The sequence below is a fragment of the Chrysemys picta genome, chromosome 4 (genome assembly GCF_011386835.1).
Source record: "Chrysemys picta bellii isolate R12L10 chromosome 4, ASM1138683v2, whole genome shotgun sequence".
NCBI classification, from domain to species: domain Eukaryota; kingdom Metazoa; phylum Chordata; order Testudines; family Emydidae; genus Chrysemys; species Chrysemys picta.
This window is the reverse complement of record NC_088794.1, coordinates 142767823-142781331: the sequence shown is the minus strand read 5'-3', so window position 1 is coordinate 142781331 and position 13509 is coordinate 142767823. Positions and strand designations below refer to the sequence as shown.

Here is a 13509-nt window from a genome sequence, read left to right as displayed (position 1 = left end):
CCGTCAGTTTGGAAGAGGGATTTGAAGTGGGGAAGCTAGCCTGACACATGCAGAGAAGAAAACTTACAGAAGGCCTAAGCAGCTTGTAAATTCAGGAGCAGGAGGAGACAGTGGGAACAGTAATACTTTCTTGTAAACTGTCGCAATCCTTGTCCTATCTCACCCGCATCCCCTCATTTTATTCGTTACCCTTATTCATTCTGTTTTCTAAATAGTGCAGTCTTATTTGTTCTGTAGAATACCTAGCAAGCGTGTGATGCTATAAAAGTAACAAACAAAATTAGATATCATACTAGAATAAATCTAGAAAAAGAATTATTAGCACTGTATTAGTGAACATGTATTTAAAATAGACTAAAAACTAGATTGAAACCTCTTATAGAAGTTTCCATATCTCCATTAGCTCTTCAGGTGTCCACCAATGAGAGCTCAGAGATGGACAAGTCTTGCTGATTAACTTTTCTGCCCTAATGTCAAAATGTTTAAATAGCTGGCCTTTTTCAGAAAGGTATGAGTGTACATTTTTTAATTTTCTGCACATTTGTGAAGCATCTAGCAGTTGGATGGCACTAATAAGGAATATAGAAATGTTTTCGAAGGACCTCTTCCCTGTTTTTTCCACAGCTGTGCAGGGTGCAAACATCAGCATTATCTGGTCAGAGGCAGGTTATTTCCAGCCTACAGTTTCTTTCAAAAGGTAGTATAAATAGGGACGTGGCAGAGACTCCTAAATACCCCATCCCATTCTAGATCCTTCCCCTCCCCCACATATACTTTCCTGTGACTATCCCACAGAGACCCCCTTGGGACTGCCACCTGATGTACTGAGACTACATCGGAGCCCATTTTCCCTGGCAGCTTGGGTCTTCAGTAGCCTGTCTTGTTGAGCCAGACACGCTAGCCTGCTACAAACACAGACCCAGGTTAGACTGACTTAACATTTGGTAAGCAACCCACATCCTTTCATGTATTTATACCTGCTCCTAGATCTTTTACTTCATACATCTGATGAAGTGGGTTCTAGCCCACAAAAGCTTACGCCCAAATAAATTTGTTAGTCTCTAAGGTGCCACAAGTACTCCTCTTCTTTTTGTGGATACAAACTGATACAGCTGTTACTCTGAAACCTGTCTACACAGGGGCACTCAGGAAAACAATCCACATTAACTACAAGGTGTATGTCCAAAGTGGATTAGTTAAACTGCATTAAACCCCTGTATGAACACTCTCATTCAGCATCGAAGTGGCCTCAATTCAGTTTAGTTGAATCCAGCCACGTGAATGCTGAATATTGAGTCCACACAGGGGTTTAAGGTAGTTTCACTAAGGCTGGGTCTACACTACCCGCCTGAATCGACGGGTAGAAATCGACCTCTCGGGGATCGATTTATCGCGTCCCATCGGGACGCGACAATCGATCCCCGAATCGACGCTCTTACTCCACCAGCGGAGGTGGGAGTAAGCGCCGTCGACGGGAAGCCGCAGAGGTCGATTTTGCCGCCGTCCTCACAGCGGGGTAAGTCGGCTGCGATACGTCGAATTCAGCTACGCTATTCGCGTAGCTGAATTTGCGTATCTTAAATCGACCCCCCCCCTGTAGTGTAGATGTAGCCGAATCCACCCCTTTAATTAAATCGGATTAAAATGCATGTCCCCGGGGCACAAAAGCTCCAGTGAGGCACATGCTGGCTCTACCCCACCCCTGCAGCTGCTGCCACCCCGCTGGCTCTTGCCCCCGCGTTGGACGGGGCAGGGCTCGCCCCCTGGCACCGCACTACCCGGGGAGGGGGGTTACCTGGCCTCTTGCCCCGCCACTCCGCCCACAGCAGGGTGAGGTCGCCGTCCAGGCCGAGCAGCCAGCGGCCCAGCAGGTAGAGCAGCGCGCAGAGCGCCAGCGCGAGCAGGAGGAGCGCAGCCCACTCCATGGCCGGAGCGCAGCGCACTGGCGGGCACCGCTCCGCCCCGGGGATTTATGATGGGCCAGAGGCAGCCCCACCCTGGGCGAGCGCCCCCCGCCGTGCCCTGGTCCCGCCGCGGCACACAGCCCGCCCCCGCCGGGGAGTGGCCGCCGCTGGCCTGGCGGGCAGCCCGGGACAGGCGCCTGGAACGGGCCTGCTGCCCGCGCACGTCGCAGCGGGGTCGGCCCGGGGAGCCCACCCCAGCGACAAGAGGCGGGGAGCTGGGGCACCGCCTCTGAGGCGTCCCAGAGACCCGAACCCCCGGTTGTGTCCCCGCGGGAGTTGCCCGACTCCCCCCAGGGGAGCCCCTCCCTGACTCCCCTCCCTCACTCTGAAGCGCCCCACCTCCCCCTTGGCTCCTCCCGTCGCTTGCTCACGCCCTAGTCCCTCACTTGATCCTAATTCCAGTATCTGCATTTCCTCCCCCTCAGTAACTCTCTAGTCTCCTCCGAGGCCTTTCCACAGCAACCCCCGCCTCGGCATGATCACACTGACGCCCCGCCTCAGGGCTCGGCTTCCAGGCAGCTCAAGGCTGAGCAAGCTGATAAATAGTGGGTGAGAGGTCAGCCCCATGATACAGGACTAGGATCCTTAAACACTAGCCCCGTTCCTGGGGTTAACTTTCCTCTGCCTTGAAGGTTTGCCATAGTGGTAAGTGGGATGGGTCATTTCTATTGTGGGAGAAGGGGAATTTGATTTATATCATTTACTTGTTCCATAAACAGAAACAACCTTTGAAACCCACGGAGCATGCTGCTGCCTTCCCTCCTTGCTCCTGCTCCACACCTGGAAGTGTAAAGGCGCATACCAGCTTCCGTTTGTTGTCTTTTAAAAAGTAAAATAGCCTTGCAACTGCACACTGAGCACTAGGGTTGGCGAGCTGGCAGTATGTTTTCCTGAAGATCACAGGTTATTCACAGTCCTGTTACAGACACCTAAGGCTGGCCTTTACGATCCAGGAAAAACCCAACCATGGGTCCCTTGATGCTGGGGAAGACCCCAGCTTGGTTGGCAGCAGTAAGGAGCAGTTCCACCTGGACTACCACTGATAACAGTACTGCCATCACCAGCTCCCTGGGCCAGCTTCCCTCCCGAGCAGCCATTGTGACATCTAGTGATGGGGGTACCTCAACAGAATGAGAGACATTGCGGACTAAGCAAGGCACTAATTTAATCAATGACACTGAGTCCCTACCCTCAACAAGTCACATAGGACAAAATTTTCAGACTTAGATGCCTAATGTTAAGCTCCCAAGTGCAGGGGTGCTGAGCACCCACAGATCCAATTGACTCCAGCACTTCTAGAAATCAAATCACTTTTATACAGGTGCCTGAATACGGATTTAGATGCCTTATCCTATATACACAAGTTTGAAAATTCTAGCTTTAATCTTTCTGTGCCTCCATTTCCAGATCTGTAACAGTCTCCACTTCTGCAGCAGAAGGCTTGGCCTGGTGGAACCTAACCATTCTCACCAGCTGCACACACATTTGGCATAAATTGTCATTGATTATTATGGAGGTGCCCACATTCTACTTGGCACTGTCCAAGTATATAATAAAGCAGACCCTGCCCCAAGGATCTTGGAATAAGCAACATAAGGATGGGCAAGAGGTATTATGGGTTCGGTTAAACTTCATTGAAAGTGGTGAGTGTAACAGCCACCCTTCATTTGGAGTAAATGTAGGACAAAATTAAGCTTCTATGTGGAACTAGATATCTGAAATTACAGCAGCCTCCTGTCAAAACACAGATGCAGGTCATCACCCCAAATAGAAGCACAGGCAAGGCACATAGGGGAGGAGGGGTGTCACTGGATATTGTTTGTTGGAGGTACCTGTGTCTATGGGAGAGAAAGAAGCAGGAAAAACACCAGAGAAGCAGAAAGACTAGGAGCAGAAAGCCAAGGAATCAGAACATCCACTGGGATGATGGCCTGAGAAAAAGGTTAGAGAGCTTTTTGCACTGAGTACTGGCTGAAATAAATGTAGACCTGTGAGCAAAGAAATTATTTCCTGTTTGATTCCTGTGGTGCTCAGGGAAACAGGACTTTGTACACTCTTTGTAAATAAATAGGATTGCACCTGGCCAAAGAAATATCTGATTCCAACATCAGTTTCTCCTCCTAATCAAAACAACCCACTGGGCTCCAAAAATTGGCCAACTACTTGGGTCAAAAGGGGGAAGAGAGGAATATACGTCACTATTTTTTACTCTTTGTGTAAATAGCCACTATCTTCACTTGGCCATTGAGCTAATCATTATTAGTGGGCTAATTTCTTGTGAACATCACAGTATAAGTGGGACTTGGGACAGATTTGAAGGAAGATTACCACACTTTTTATATCATAATCATCTCATTCTTACATCCCCACAACTTTTGTTGTAGCCACCCATTCTCTCTCATCTTATATTTTTGCCTTGTCTACACTACCAAGTTTTGTCAACAAAAACTGCCTTTTGTCAACCAAACAGTGAATGCATACACACCGATCTGACTTTTTTCGGGGAAAATGTCCAGTTTTGGCTACCAAATACAACCACCCCGATGAGAGACATACACCTTTTTCCTCTAAATTTTTCTCAACGAAGTGCCAGTGTAGACACCATGCTTGATTTCATTGCTTTAATTGGCCTCCACGAGATGTCCCACAAGGCCCATGCTGACCGCTGTAGTCAGCTGTTTGAATTCCGCTGCCCTGCAGCCAGGTAGACACCCACTCCCCCTTAGAAGTCCCTGGAATTTTTGAAATTCCATTTCTGGTTGGCTCTGCATGGAGAGGTCTTATCACATGTTCCCAGGTAACCATGGCAGGTTATCACACCAAACGCTCTCCTGCTTGGACCATTGCTGAGCTGTTGGATCTGATCAGTACATGGGGACAGGAGGCTGTGTAGTCACAGCTGCATTTGAGCCAAAGGAATTGGGATACCCATGGGCACATTTCTTGAAGCTTGTGTTAAAAGGGCTATGATTGGGACATGCTGCAGTGCAGAGCGAAGATAAAGGAGCTGAGGCAGGCATACCAAAAGGCAAGGGAGGCAAACCATCAAGCCGATGCTTCACCTAAAACCTGCTGGTTCTATAAGGAGCTGGACACTATCCTCAGTGGCGACCCCACCTCCACTGCCAAGAGCGCCGGGGATACTTCGGCGGGCCTGGAGGCAGTGGAAAGAGGACCTAACCCGGAGGACAAAGATATTGATGAAGTGATGGAGTTTAGATGACGATGTGCAGCTCCCTGTGGGGTCGCCCGGTGGGGCAGGCAGCCAGGTACTGTTCTCCACTCCAGAGGTGTTTAGCCAGTCTCCGCAGTTGCTCTCCAGCGAGCAAGAAGCAGGAGAAGAGATGCCTGGTAAGTGGCTGTGGTTTGGGTGGTGCGGAGGTGGGTTCAGGGTATAGAAATGTGGAAGGCTGGCTGTGTTTCTGTGAACTGCACATTTCCCTATGTAGCTAATCGGTATGGCAGAATAAGGTGTTGATGCACGCCAAGCTCTCACGGGAATCCTCCAGACAGATCTCTAGGATACGTTCCTGGAAGTACTCGGTAATGCTCTGCCGAAGGGTCCTTGGCAGAACAGCTTTGTTCCTTCCCCTATTGTAGGAAACTTTCCCGTGCCATTCAGCAATCACTTGTGCAGGGACCAAAGCTGCACACACACGAGCAGCATAAGGAACAGGGCGGAAGCCACAAGCATGGAGTACATGTACCCTAGTTTCCCTGCTTACCCATAGCAGTGAGATAGCTGCTAGAATGTTCCCCACCTGTGGAAAAGTGTGGGAGAATTTTAGAATTTTTTCCCTAGTATGCTGCACCACAACCCTTGCAAAGAGTGTGTGCTCTTTTCCCATGAGGAGCGCCCCCCCGCCCCAACACTCAGCATGCTTTGGGTGTTCGCAGAGGGATGTGCCTGGCTAGGGTCAGTGAGAGTGATTGCAATTTAACTCAAATTTCAATGCTGTGTATGAATGTAACAATCTTGTTTCTGTGCATTGTCCCGTGTGCTTCACCAGATGTGGCCTTCAGGAACACCCCACACACCCCAGCCTAGCATCTCCGCCATCTAAGAACGTGTCCAAGGCTATGGCTACACTGGCGCTTTACAGCACTGCAACTTTCTCGCTCAGGGGGCTGAAAAAACACCCCCCTGAGCGCAACAAGTTACAGCGCTGTAAAGCGTCAGTGTAAACAGTGCCCCAGCGCTGGGAGCTGGAGGTGGAGTACCTGCAGCGCTGGGAGAACTCTCTCCCAGCGCTGGCGCGCGACCACACTCGCACTTCAAAGCGCTGCTGCGGGAGCGCTCCCGCGACAACACTTTGAAGTTTCTAGTGTAGCCACAGCCCAAAATGCAGCAAAGAAGACATGTTCCGGGAGGTACTGCAGTGCTCCAATGCAGAGAAAAAGAGAACGCAAGGAGTGCTGGGAAGCCAAATGGCTTCCCACCAACCATCTGTGTTTGTGTCAAGGCTGGATCCCCACTTTGAACTTTAGGTTACAAATGTAGGGGCCTGCATGAAAACTTCTAAGCTTAACTACCAGCTTAGCTCTGGTTCCGCTGCCACCATTTCCCAATTAGATTCCCTTCCTGGGAAGCCCTGAGAAACCTTTCACCAATTCCCTGGTGAATACAGATCCAAACCCCTTGGATCTTAAACCAAGGAGAAATTAACCATTCCCCTCCTTCCTCCCACCAACTCCTGGTGAATACAGATCCAACCCCCTTGGATCTAAAACAAGGAGAAATTAACCATTCCCCTCCTTCCTCTCACCAACTCCTGGTGAATCAAGATCCAAACCCCTTGGATCTTAAAAACAAGGAAAAATCAATCAGGTTCTTAAAAAGAAGGCTTTTAATTAAAGACAAAAGTAAAAATCATCTCTGTAAAATCAGTATGGAAATTAACCTTACAGGGTAATCAAACTTAAAGAGCTCAGAGGACTCCCCTCTAGTCTTAGGTTCAAAGTATAGCAAACAAAGATAAACACTCTAGTAAAAGGTATATTTACCAGTTGAGAAAACAAAGGAAAACTAACACGCCTTGCCTGGCTATTTACTTACAAGTTTGAAATAGGAGAGACTTGTTGAGAAAGATGTGGAGAACCTGGATTGATGTCTGGTCCCTCTCAGTCCCGAGAACGAACACACTCCCAAAACAAAGAACACAAACAACAGCCTTCTCCCCCCCCCCCCCCCCCCCCCCCAAGATTTGAAAGTATCTTGTCCCCTTATTGGTCCTTTAGGTCAGATGCCAGCCAGGTTACCTGAGCTTCTTAACCCTTTACAGGGAAAAGGATTTTGGAGTCTCTGGCCAGGAGGGATTTTATAGTACTGTACACAGGACAGCTGTTACCCTTCCCTTTATAGTTATGACACGCCCCCCAAATCACAGATAGTGTTGGACGTTCGGTTCCACACTGGCTGTGATTTCTTCCTGGAGTTCTAGGAGAAAACAGAGTTAATAAGACACATGTACCTTTAGACATACTACTGATTATGTAAAAACTAACAATATGTTTCATTCCAAGAACAATTGTTAACCAGTTAACTCTGGGAAACTTTCCCGGGAGAGTGCATCAGCCACTTTGTTAGAAGCTCCCGAAATGTGTTGTATTTCAAAATCAAAATCTTGGAGAGCTAAACTCCACCGAAGAAGTTTTTTGTTATTTCCCTTGGCGGTATGAAGCCACTGTAGCGCAGCATGGTCTGTTTGTAGTTGGAAACGCCGTCCCCAAACATATGGGCGTAGCTTTTCCAGCGCGTACACAATGGCATAGCATTCCTTTTCGCTGATTGACCAATGGCTTTCCCTCTCAGACAGTTTCTTACTGAGAAACACGACAGGATGGAATTCTTGATCTGGTCCTTCCTGCATTAAAACTGCTCCCACGCCTCGCTCGGACGCATCTGTGGTTACTAGGAACGGTTTGTCAAAGTCTGGGGCCCTTAGCACAGGGTCAGACATGAGTGTTGCCTTAAGCTGGTTAAAGGCCTTTTGACACTCATCAGTCCACTGAACTGCATTTGGCTATTTCTTTCTGGTTAGGTCCGTCAGCGGGGCGGCGATTTGGCTGTAGTGGGGTACAAATCGCCTATAATATCCAGCCAAGCCTAAGAAGGATTGGACCTGTTTCTTAGACTTTGGAACCGGCCACTTTTGGATAGCATCCACTTTGGCCTGTAGGGGATTTATAGTTCCTTGACCCACCTGGTGCCCCAGGTAAGTCACTCTGTTTTGGCCTATTTGACACTTTTTAGCCTTAACAGTTAGTCCTGCCTGCTGGATGCGCTTGAAACCTTTTTCCAGGTGTTCCAGGTGCTCTGCCCATGAATCAGAAAAAATGGCCACATCATCGAGGTAGGCAACTGCAGATTCTCCACTGTGACGGGTTGGATCACAGAAACCCCCTTGGGAGCTGCCACCCGATGTGCAAAGACTACCCCTGCTTCTGTTTTCCCTGCCAGCTCAGGACTCCAGCACCCTGTCTTGCTGAGCCAGACACTCCCGTCTGGCTCCAGACACAGATCCAGGGTCTGAATCTCCTGTCCCAAAGCTGCAGGTTACCTAAAAACAGCTTACAGAAGTGCGCTTGTCTTTAGCACTCAGATGCTCAACTCCCAATGGAGTCTAAACCCAGATAAATCCGTTTTACCCTGTATAAAGCTTATGCAGGGCAAACTCATAAATTGTTCGCCCTCTATAACACTGATAGAGAGATATGCACAGCTGTTTGCTCCCCCAGGTATTAATACATACTCTGAGTAAATTACTAAATAAAAAGTGATTTTATTAAATACAGACAGTAGGATTTAGGTGGTTCAAAGTAGTAACAGACAGAACAAAGTAAGTCACCAAGCAAAATAAAATAAAATGCGCAAATCTATGCCTAATCAAACTGAATACAGATAATTTCCTCACCAGTTCCAGAGTGCTCCCTTTTACAGGCTAATCTCCTTTTAGCCTGGGTCCAGCAATCACTCACACCCCCTGTAGTTACTGTCCTTTGTTTCAGTCTCCTTCAAGTATCTTGGGGGGGGTGGAGAGGTTCCTTCTTTAGCCAGCTGAAGACAAAATGGAGGGGTCTCCCATGGGTTTAAATAGACTCTCTCTTGTGGGTGGAGACCCCCCCCTCCTCCCTCCTATGCAAAGTCCAGCTCCAAGATGGAGTTCTGGGGTCACCTGGGCAAGTCACATGTCCCTGCATGACTCAGTCTTTACAGGCTGAAGCCATTGTCCACATGGTATCTTGCATGTCTCCAGGAAGACTTCTCATGTGGATTGGAGCATTCCAAGATGCATTGTTCCCCAAGTGTTTCCTGATCAGGTACTTAACCTGGTGAATTCCTTCCTAAAGAAGCTGACCAAATGCCTCACAGAGCTTACTTAGAAATCAAGCAAGCATACAGCCCAAATTCTTAACCTCAAGTGGAAAATGATATATATGTACAAATAGGATGAATAGATATAGTAGACCATAACCTTTACGGAGATATGTTACGTGGCACAGGCGGCACAAAACATATTTCAGTTATATCATACATACATTTATAAACGCCCCCCCATAAAGCCTTATGGGGTACACTGTCACACCCTCCCCCTGAACTTACTGCCAGAGACTTGGACACTGTCCATGGCGGAGGCAGTATACCTAAAGTTCCTCTTTTCTGGACAGGGCATCTGCTACCTAAAGATCCTCTTTTCTGGACAGGGCATCTGCTACCCAGTTCTCCTTTCCTTTAATATGAGTAATCTCCATGTCAAACTCCTGTAGGACCAGGCTCCAGCGTAGCAGTTTGGAGTTGGTGCCCTTAGTTCGGTGGAGCCATACTAAAGGTGAATGGTCAGTTAGAATTCTGAACCTCCTATTAAAAAGGTAAGGTCTTAATTGTTTGACGGCCCACACAATGGCATAGCATTCCTTCTCTATGACAGAGTAATTCTGTTCGGCCGGGGACAGTTTTTTGCTAAGGAAGGCAATGGGATGCTTCTTACTGTCTTCCCCTGTCTGCATCAGCACAGCACCCAACCCTGTGTCTGACGCGTCAGTGCACAACTCAAAAGGCTTTTCGAAGTCAGGGCTGGCCAACACAGGCTTCGCAGACAGGAGTGCTTTTACCTTGTTGAAGCCTTTTTGGCATGCCTCTGACCAAATGACCTTATTAGGTTGATGCTTTTTACATAAGTCCGTGATTGGGGACACGTCACTGAACCCCACCACAAACCTCCTGTAATAGTTTGCCAAGCCTATGAAGGATTGGACTTGCCTTTTAGTCTGGGGTACAGGCCATTTCACAATGGCTTCCACCTTAAGAGGGTCGGGGGATATTTTACCCCCCCCTACCCAGTGCCCCAGATAAGGGACTTTGGCTGCCCCTATCTTGCACTTGGAGGGCTTCACAGTTAGCCCAGCCTCTTTGAGCTTTGATAGCACGACTTGCAGGTGCTCTCTGTGGTCACCCCAGGTGTTGCTGAATACAGCAATGTCATCTATATATGCCCTAGCATAATGCTGTAAGCCATTTAACACTCTGTTGACCAGTCTCTGGAAGGTGGCACCCGCATTTACCAGACCAAAAGGTAACACTGTGAATTCATAGAGCCCTATGTCCGTGATAAAAGCTGATTTTTGTTGTGCCTCCCCCTCCAGAGGGATCTGCCAGTAACCTTTGGTCAGATCAAAGGTACTAAGGTACTTGGCTTGGCTCAGCACATCCAGCATGTCATCAATTCTTGGCATGGGGTATGCATCTGTTACAGTGATAGCATTGAGTTTTCTATAGTCTACACAAAATCTAACGGTGCCATCTCTTTTGGTGACCAAGACCACAGGGGAAGCCCATGCACTGTCAGAATCCTTAATTACCCCCAAGTCCAACATGCTTTGTATCTCAGCCTGAATTTGCTCCTTCACCTTGCCGGTGGCCCTATAAGGCCTGGAAGGAGGAGGTTGAGCCCCTTTCGTGAGGATCCTATGGGACAGCAAGTGCGTCCTCCCTGGTTTGTTGGAAAATACCTCACTGTACTTCTGCAGTGTTGACAACGCTTCCCTCCTTTCGAGTGGTGTCAGCTCACTACAGATTTCTATACTTTCAAGGGACGACCCGTCTTGGCATTCAGCCATCAGATCAGTGAGCGGGTGTGCCTCAGTTTCCCCTTCGACACAACAGATCATGTTTACCTCGGCCACTCTGCTGTGATAAGCCTTGAGTCTGTTTACATGTACCAATTGGGGTACCGCACCATCCAGGGGCTTTTTAACTTTATAAGTGTCCTCATTCGCCACTTCAACCACTTCAAAGGGCCCCTCCCAGGAGTTTTGCATCTTGAACTTTTTGGCAGGGCCGAGTACCATGACCAAATCTCCTACATCAAAAGTGCGTTTACAAGTATTTTTATCATACCACGCCTTTTGCTTGGCCTGACTGCTCTGGAGGTTGTTTTGTACAATCTCCATCATGTCTTTCAACTCCCGCCTGAACCTCTGGACATACTCAGTCATGGGTTCCTCCCTTACCGTGTTGCATCCTTCCCAGGTATCCCTGATGAGATCAAGGGGTCCTCTCACTTTCCTCCCATACAGAAGGTCAAATGGGGAAAAGCCTGTGGACTCTTGGGGGACCTCCCTGTAGGTATACAGCAGGAACGGTAATAGTTCATCCCAACTCTGGCCCCTCTTTTTGGCATACATCCCCAGCATGGATTTTAGGGTCCCATTGAATCTTTCCACCAGCCCATTGGCCTGGGGGTGGTAGGGGGCCGTCTTAAGCTGTTTCACTCCACACACCTTCCATAGCTCATTGAACAACTGCGACATAAAGTTTGCCCCCCGATCAGACAAAATCTCCTTAGGGAAGCCCACTCTGCTGAATATGGTGAGCAGAGCTCTTGCCACTGTCTCGGCTTCTATGTTAGACAGTGCAATTGCCTCAGGGTACCGAGTGGCAAAGTCTACTACCACCAAGATATACTTGTTCCCTCTCCGAGTGGGGCGTGGCATAGGACCCACTATGTCTATTGCCACTCTTTGGAATGCCTCCTGGATGATGGGCAAGGGACGCAGTGGAGCCTTCTGGGGTCCCCCCGGCTTCTTCCTCTCCTGACACACTGCACAAGTCCTACAATAATCCCTCACATCATTCTGTATCCCTGGCCAGTAGAAATTCCTCCTCAGCCTGTCATATGTCCTCTGTACCCCCAAGTGACCAGCAAAGGGACTGTCATGCGCTACCAGCACTAATTCCCCCCGGTGTTGGCTGGGTACAACCAACTGCTTATAGGGTTGACCGGGACCCTGGTTTTTACCTACAGGGGCCTGCCTGTACAGTTTCCCGTCCTCTTCAAAAAACTTCTCCCCCCCCCTCCCTTCCTGGAGTTCCCTCCGAGATACACTCTCTTATACTTTCAAGGGAAGGCTCCGCCCTTTGTCTAGCTGCAAATTCCTGACAGATAACCCTTGAGATAGCGTCCCCATCCCTGGGCACTGACTGCATCTCCCCTGCCCCCACCCCTGGGAGCCTGTTGTCCTCAGCCAGACAGAGGCCTGGCTCTGTCTCTCCCATATTTGGAAGTACCCCACCTCCCTGCACTGTCTTGTCACTGAGACCTTCCCCCAACTCCTCTATGGGTTCCAAGGTCCCCGCCCCATCCCTGGGGGCTCCCTCTGAGTCACCCACTACCATGTTCCCTGGGGCAGGAGGGGTTAGTTGTTCAGCTGCATCAGACCTACAGTCATCAGCTGGAACAGCCTCCACCTCACAGCCTTTCTTCATGCTGCGAGTTACCACACTAACAGTCCTAGTTCTGCTGAAAAAATCATTTCCCAGCAACATGTCCGCGGGGATGTCCTCGAGCATCCCCACCAGTAAATCTCTTTCCATACCTTCCCATTCCACATGAACCTTAGCCAGGGGTACAGGGAACCTCTGCGGCCCCACCCCCTTAATGTGGGTCGTCTGCCCAGTCAGGACACTAGCATCTGGGACCACACTCGGTCGAACCAGAGAGAACTGAGCCGCCGTATCCCTCCATCCCAGACACTCCATGCCATCAATCTTGACGACTTTGATGTGTTCTCTGTCCGCTTCACCAGGCCCCATGTCCACCAAGCTGGTGTGATAAGAGGTGGGGGTACCCTCTGGGGCCTCAGGGCTGAAGGCAACCGAGCTAACATGGGACAAGGGAGGTTTACTCTCCTTCAATTTGGGACAGCTACTCCTCAGGTGCCCTGGGGAATTGCAGTGAAAGCACCTTCTGGGATCCCCTGCCTGTGTAGGAAATTTGGGACGAGTAACAGGAGAATGGGGAGGTGACTGCCCAGGCTCCTTTTTCCCAGACCCAGGGGTAAAACGGTGATTCTGCTTTCCCCCAACCTTATACCCCTCCGCCAGTGGTTTATGTTTGATCGCGGCTTGGGCCTGTTCATAAGAGTCAGCATACTCAGCTAATTCACCCACTGCATTTACCTTTTTGTCCCACAAATACTGTTTTACCTCATCACTGCACATATTCAGGAAGTGTTCCTGAGTAACCAGATCACACATCCCTTCAAA

General features: G+C 49.2%; 1 protein-coding gene across 1 annotated transcript in view; it reads right to left on the bottom strand.

Moving 5' to 3' along the window:
- The window catches only part of DHRS7 (dehydrogenase/reductase 7), a 38931-nt gene extending 36873 nt beyond the window's left edge, over window positions 1-2058 (bottom strand). The window contains exon 1 of the mRNA XM_005285919.5: window positions 1796-2058. Within this exon, the coding sequence (XP_005285976.2) occupies window positions 1796-1925 (130 nt within the window). The 5' untranslated portion in view covers window positions 1926-2058. The remainder of the gene's footprint in view (window positions 1-1795) is intronic.
- Between the last annotated feature and the right edge of the window lie 11451 nt (window positions 2059-13509).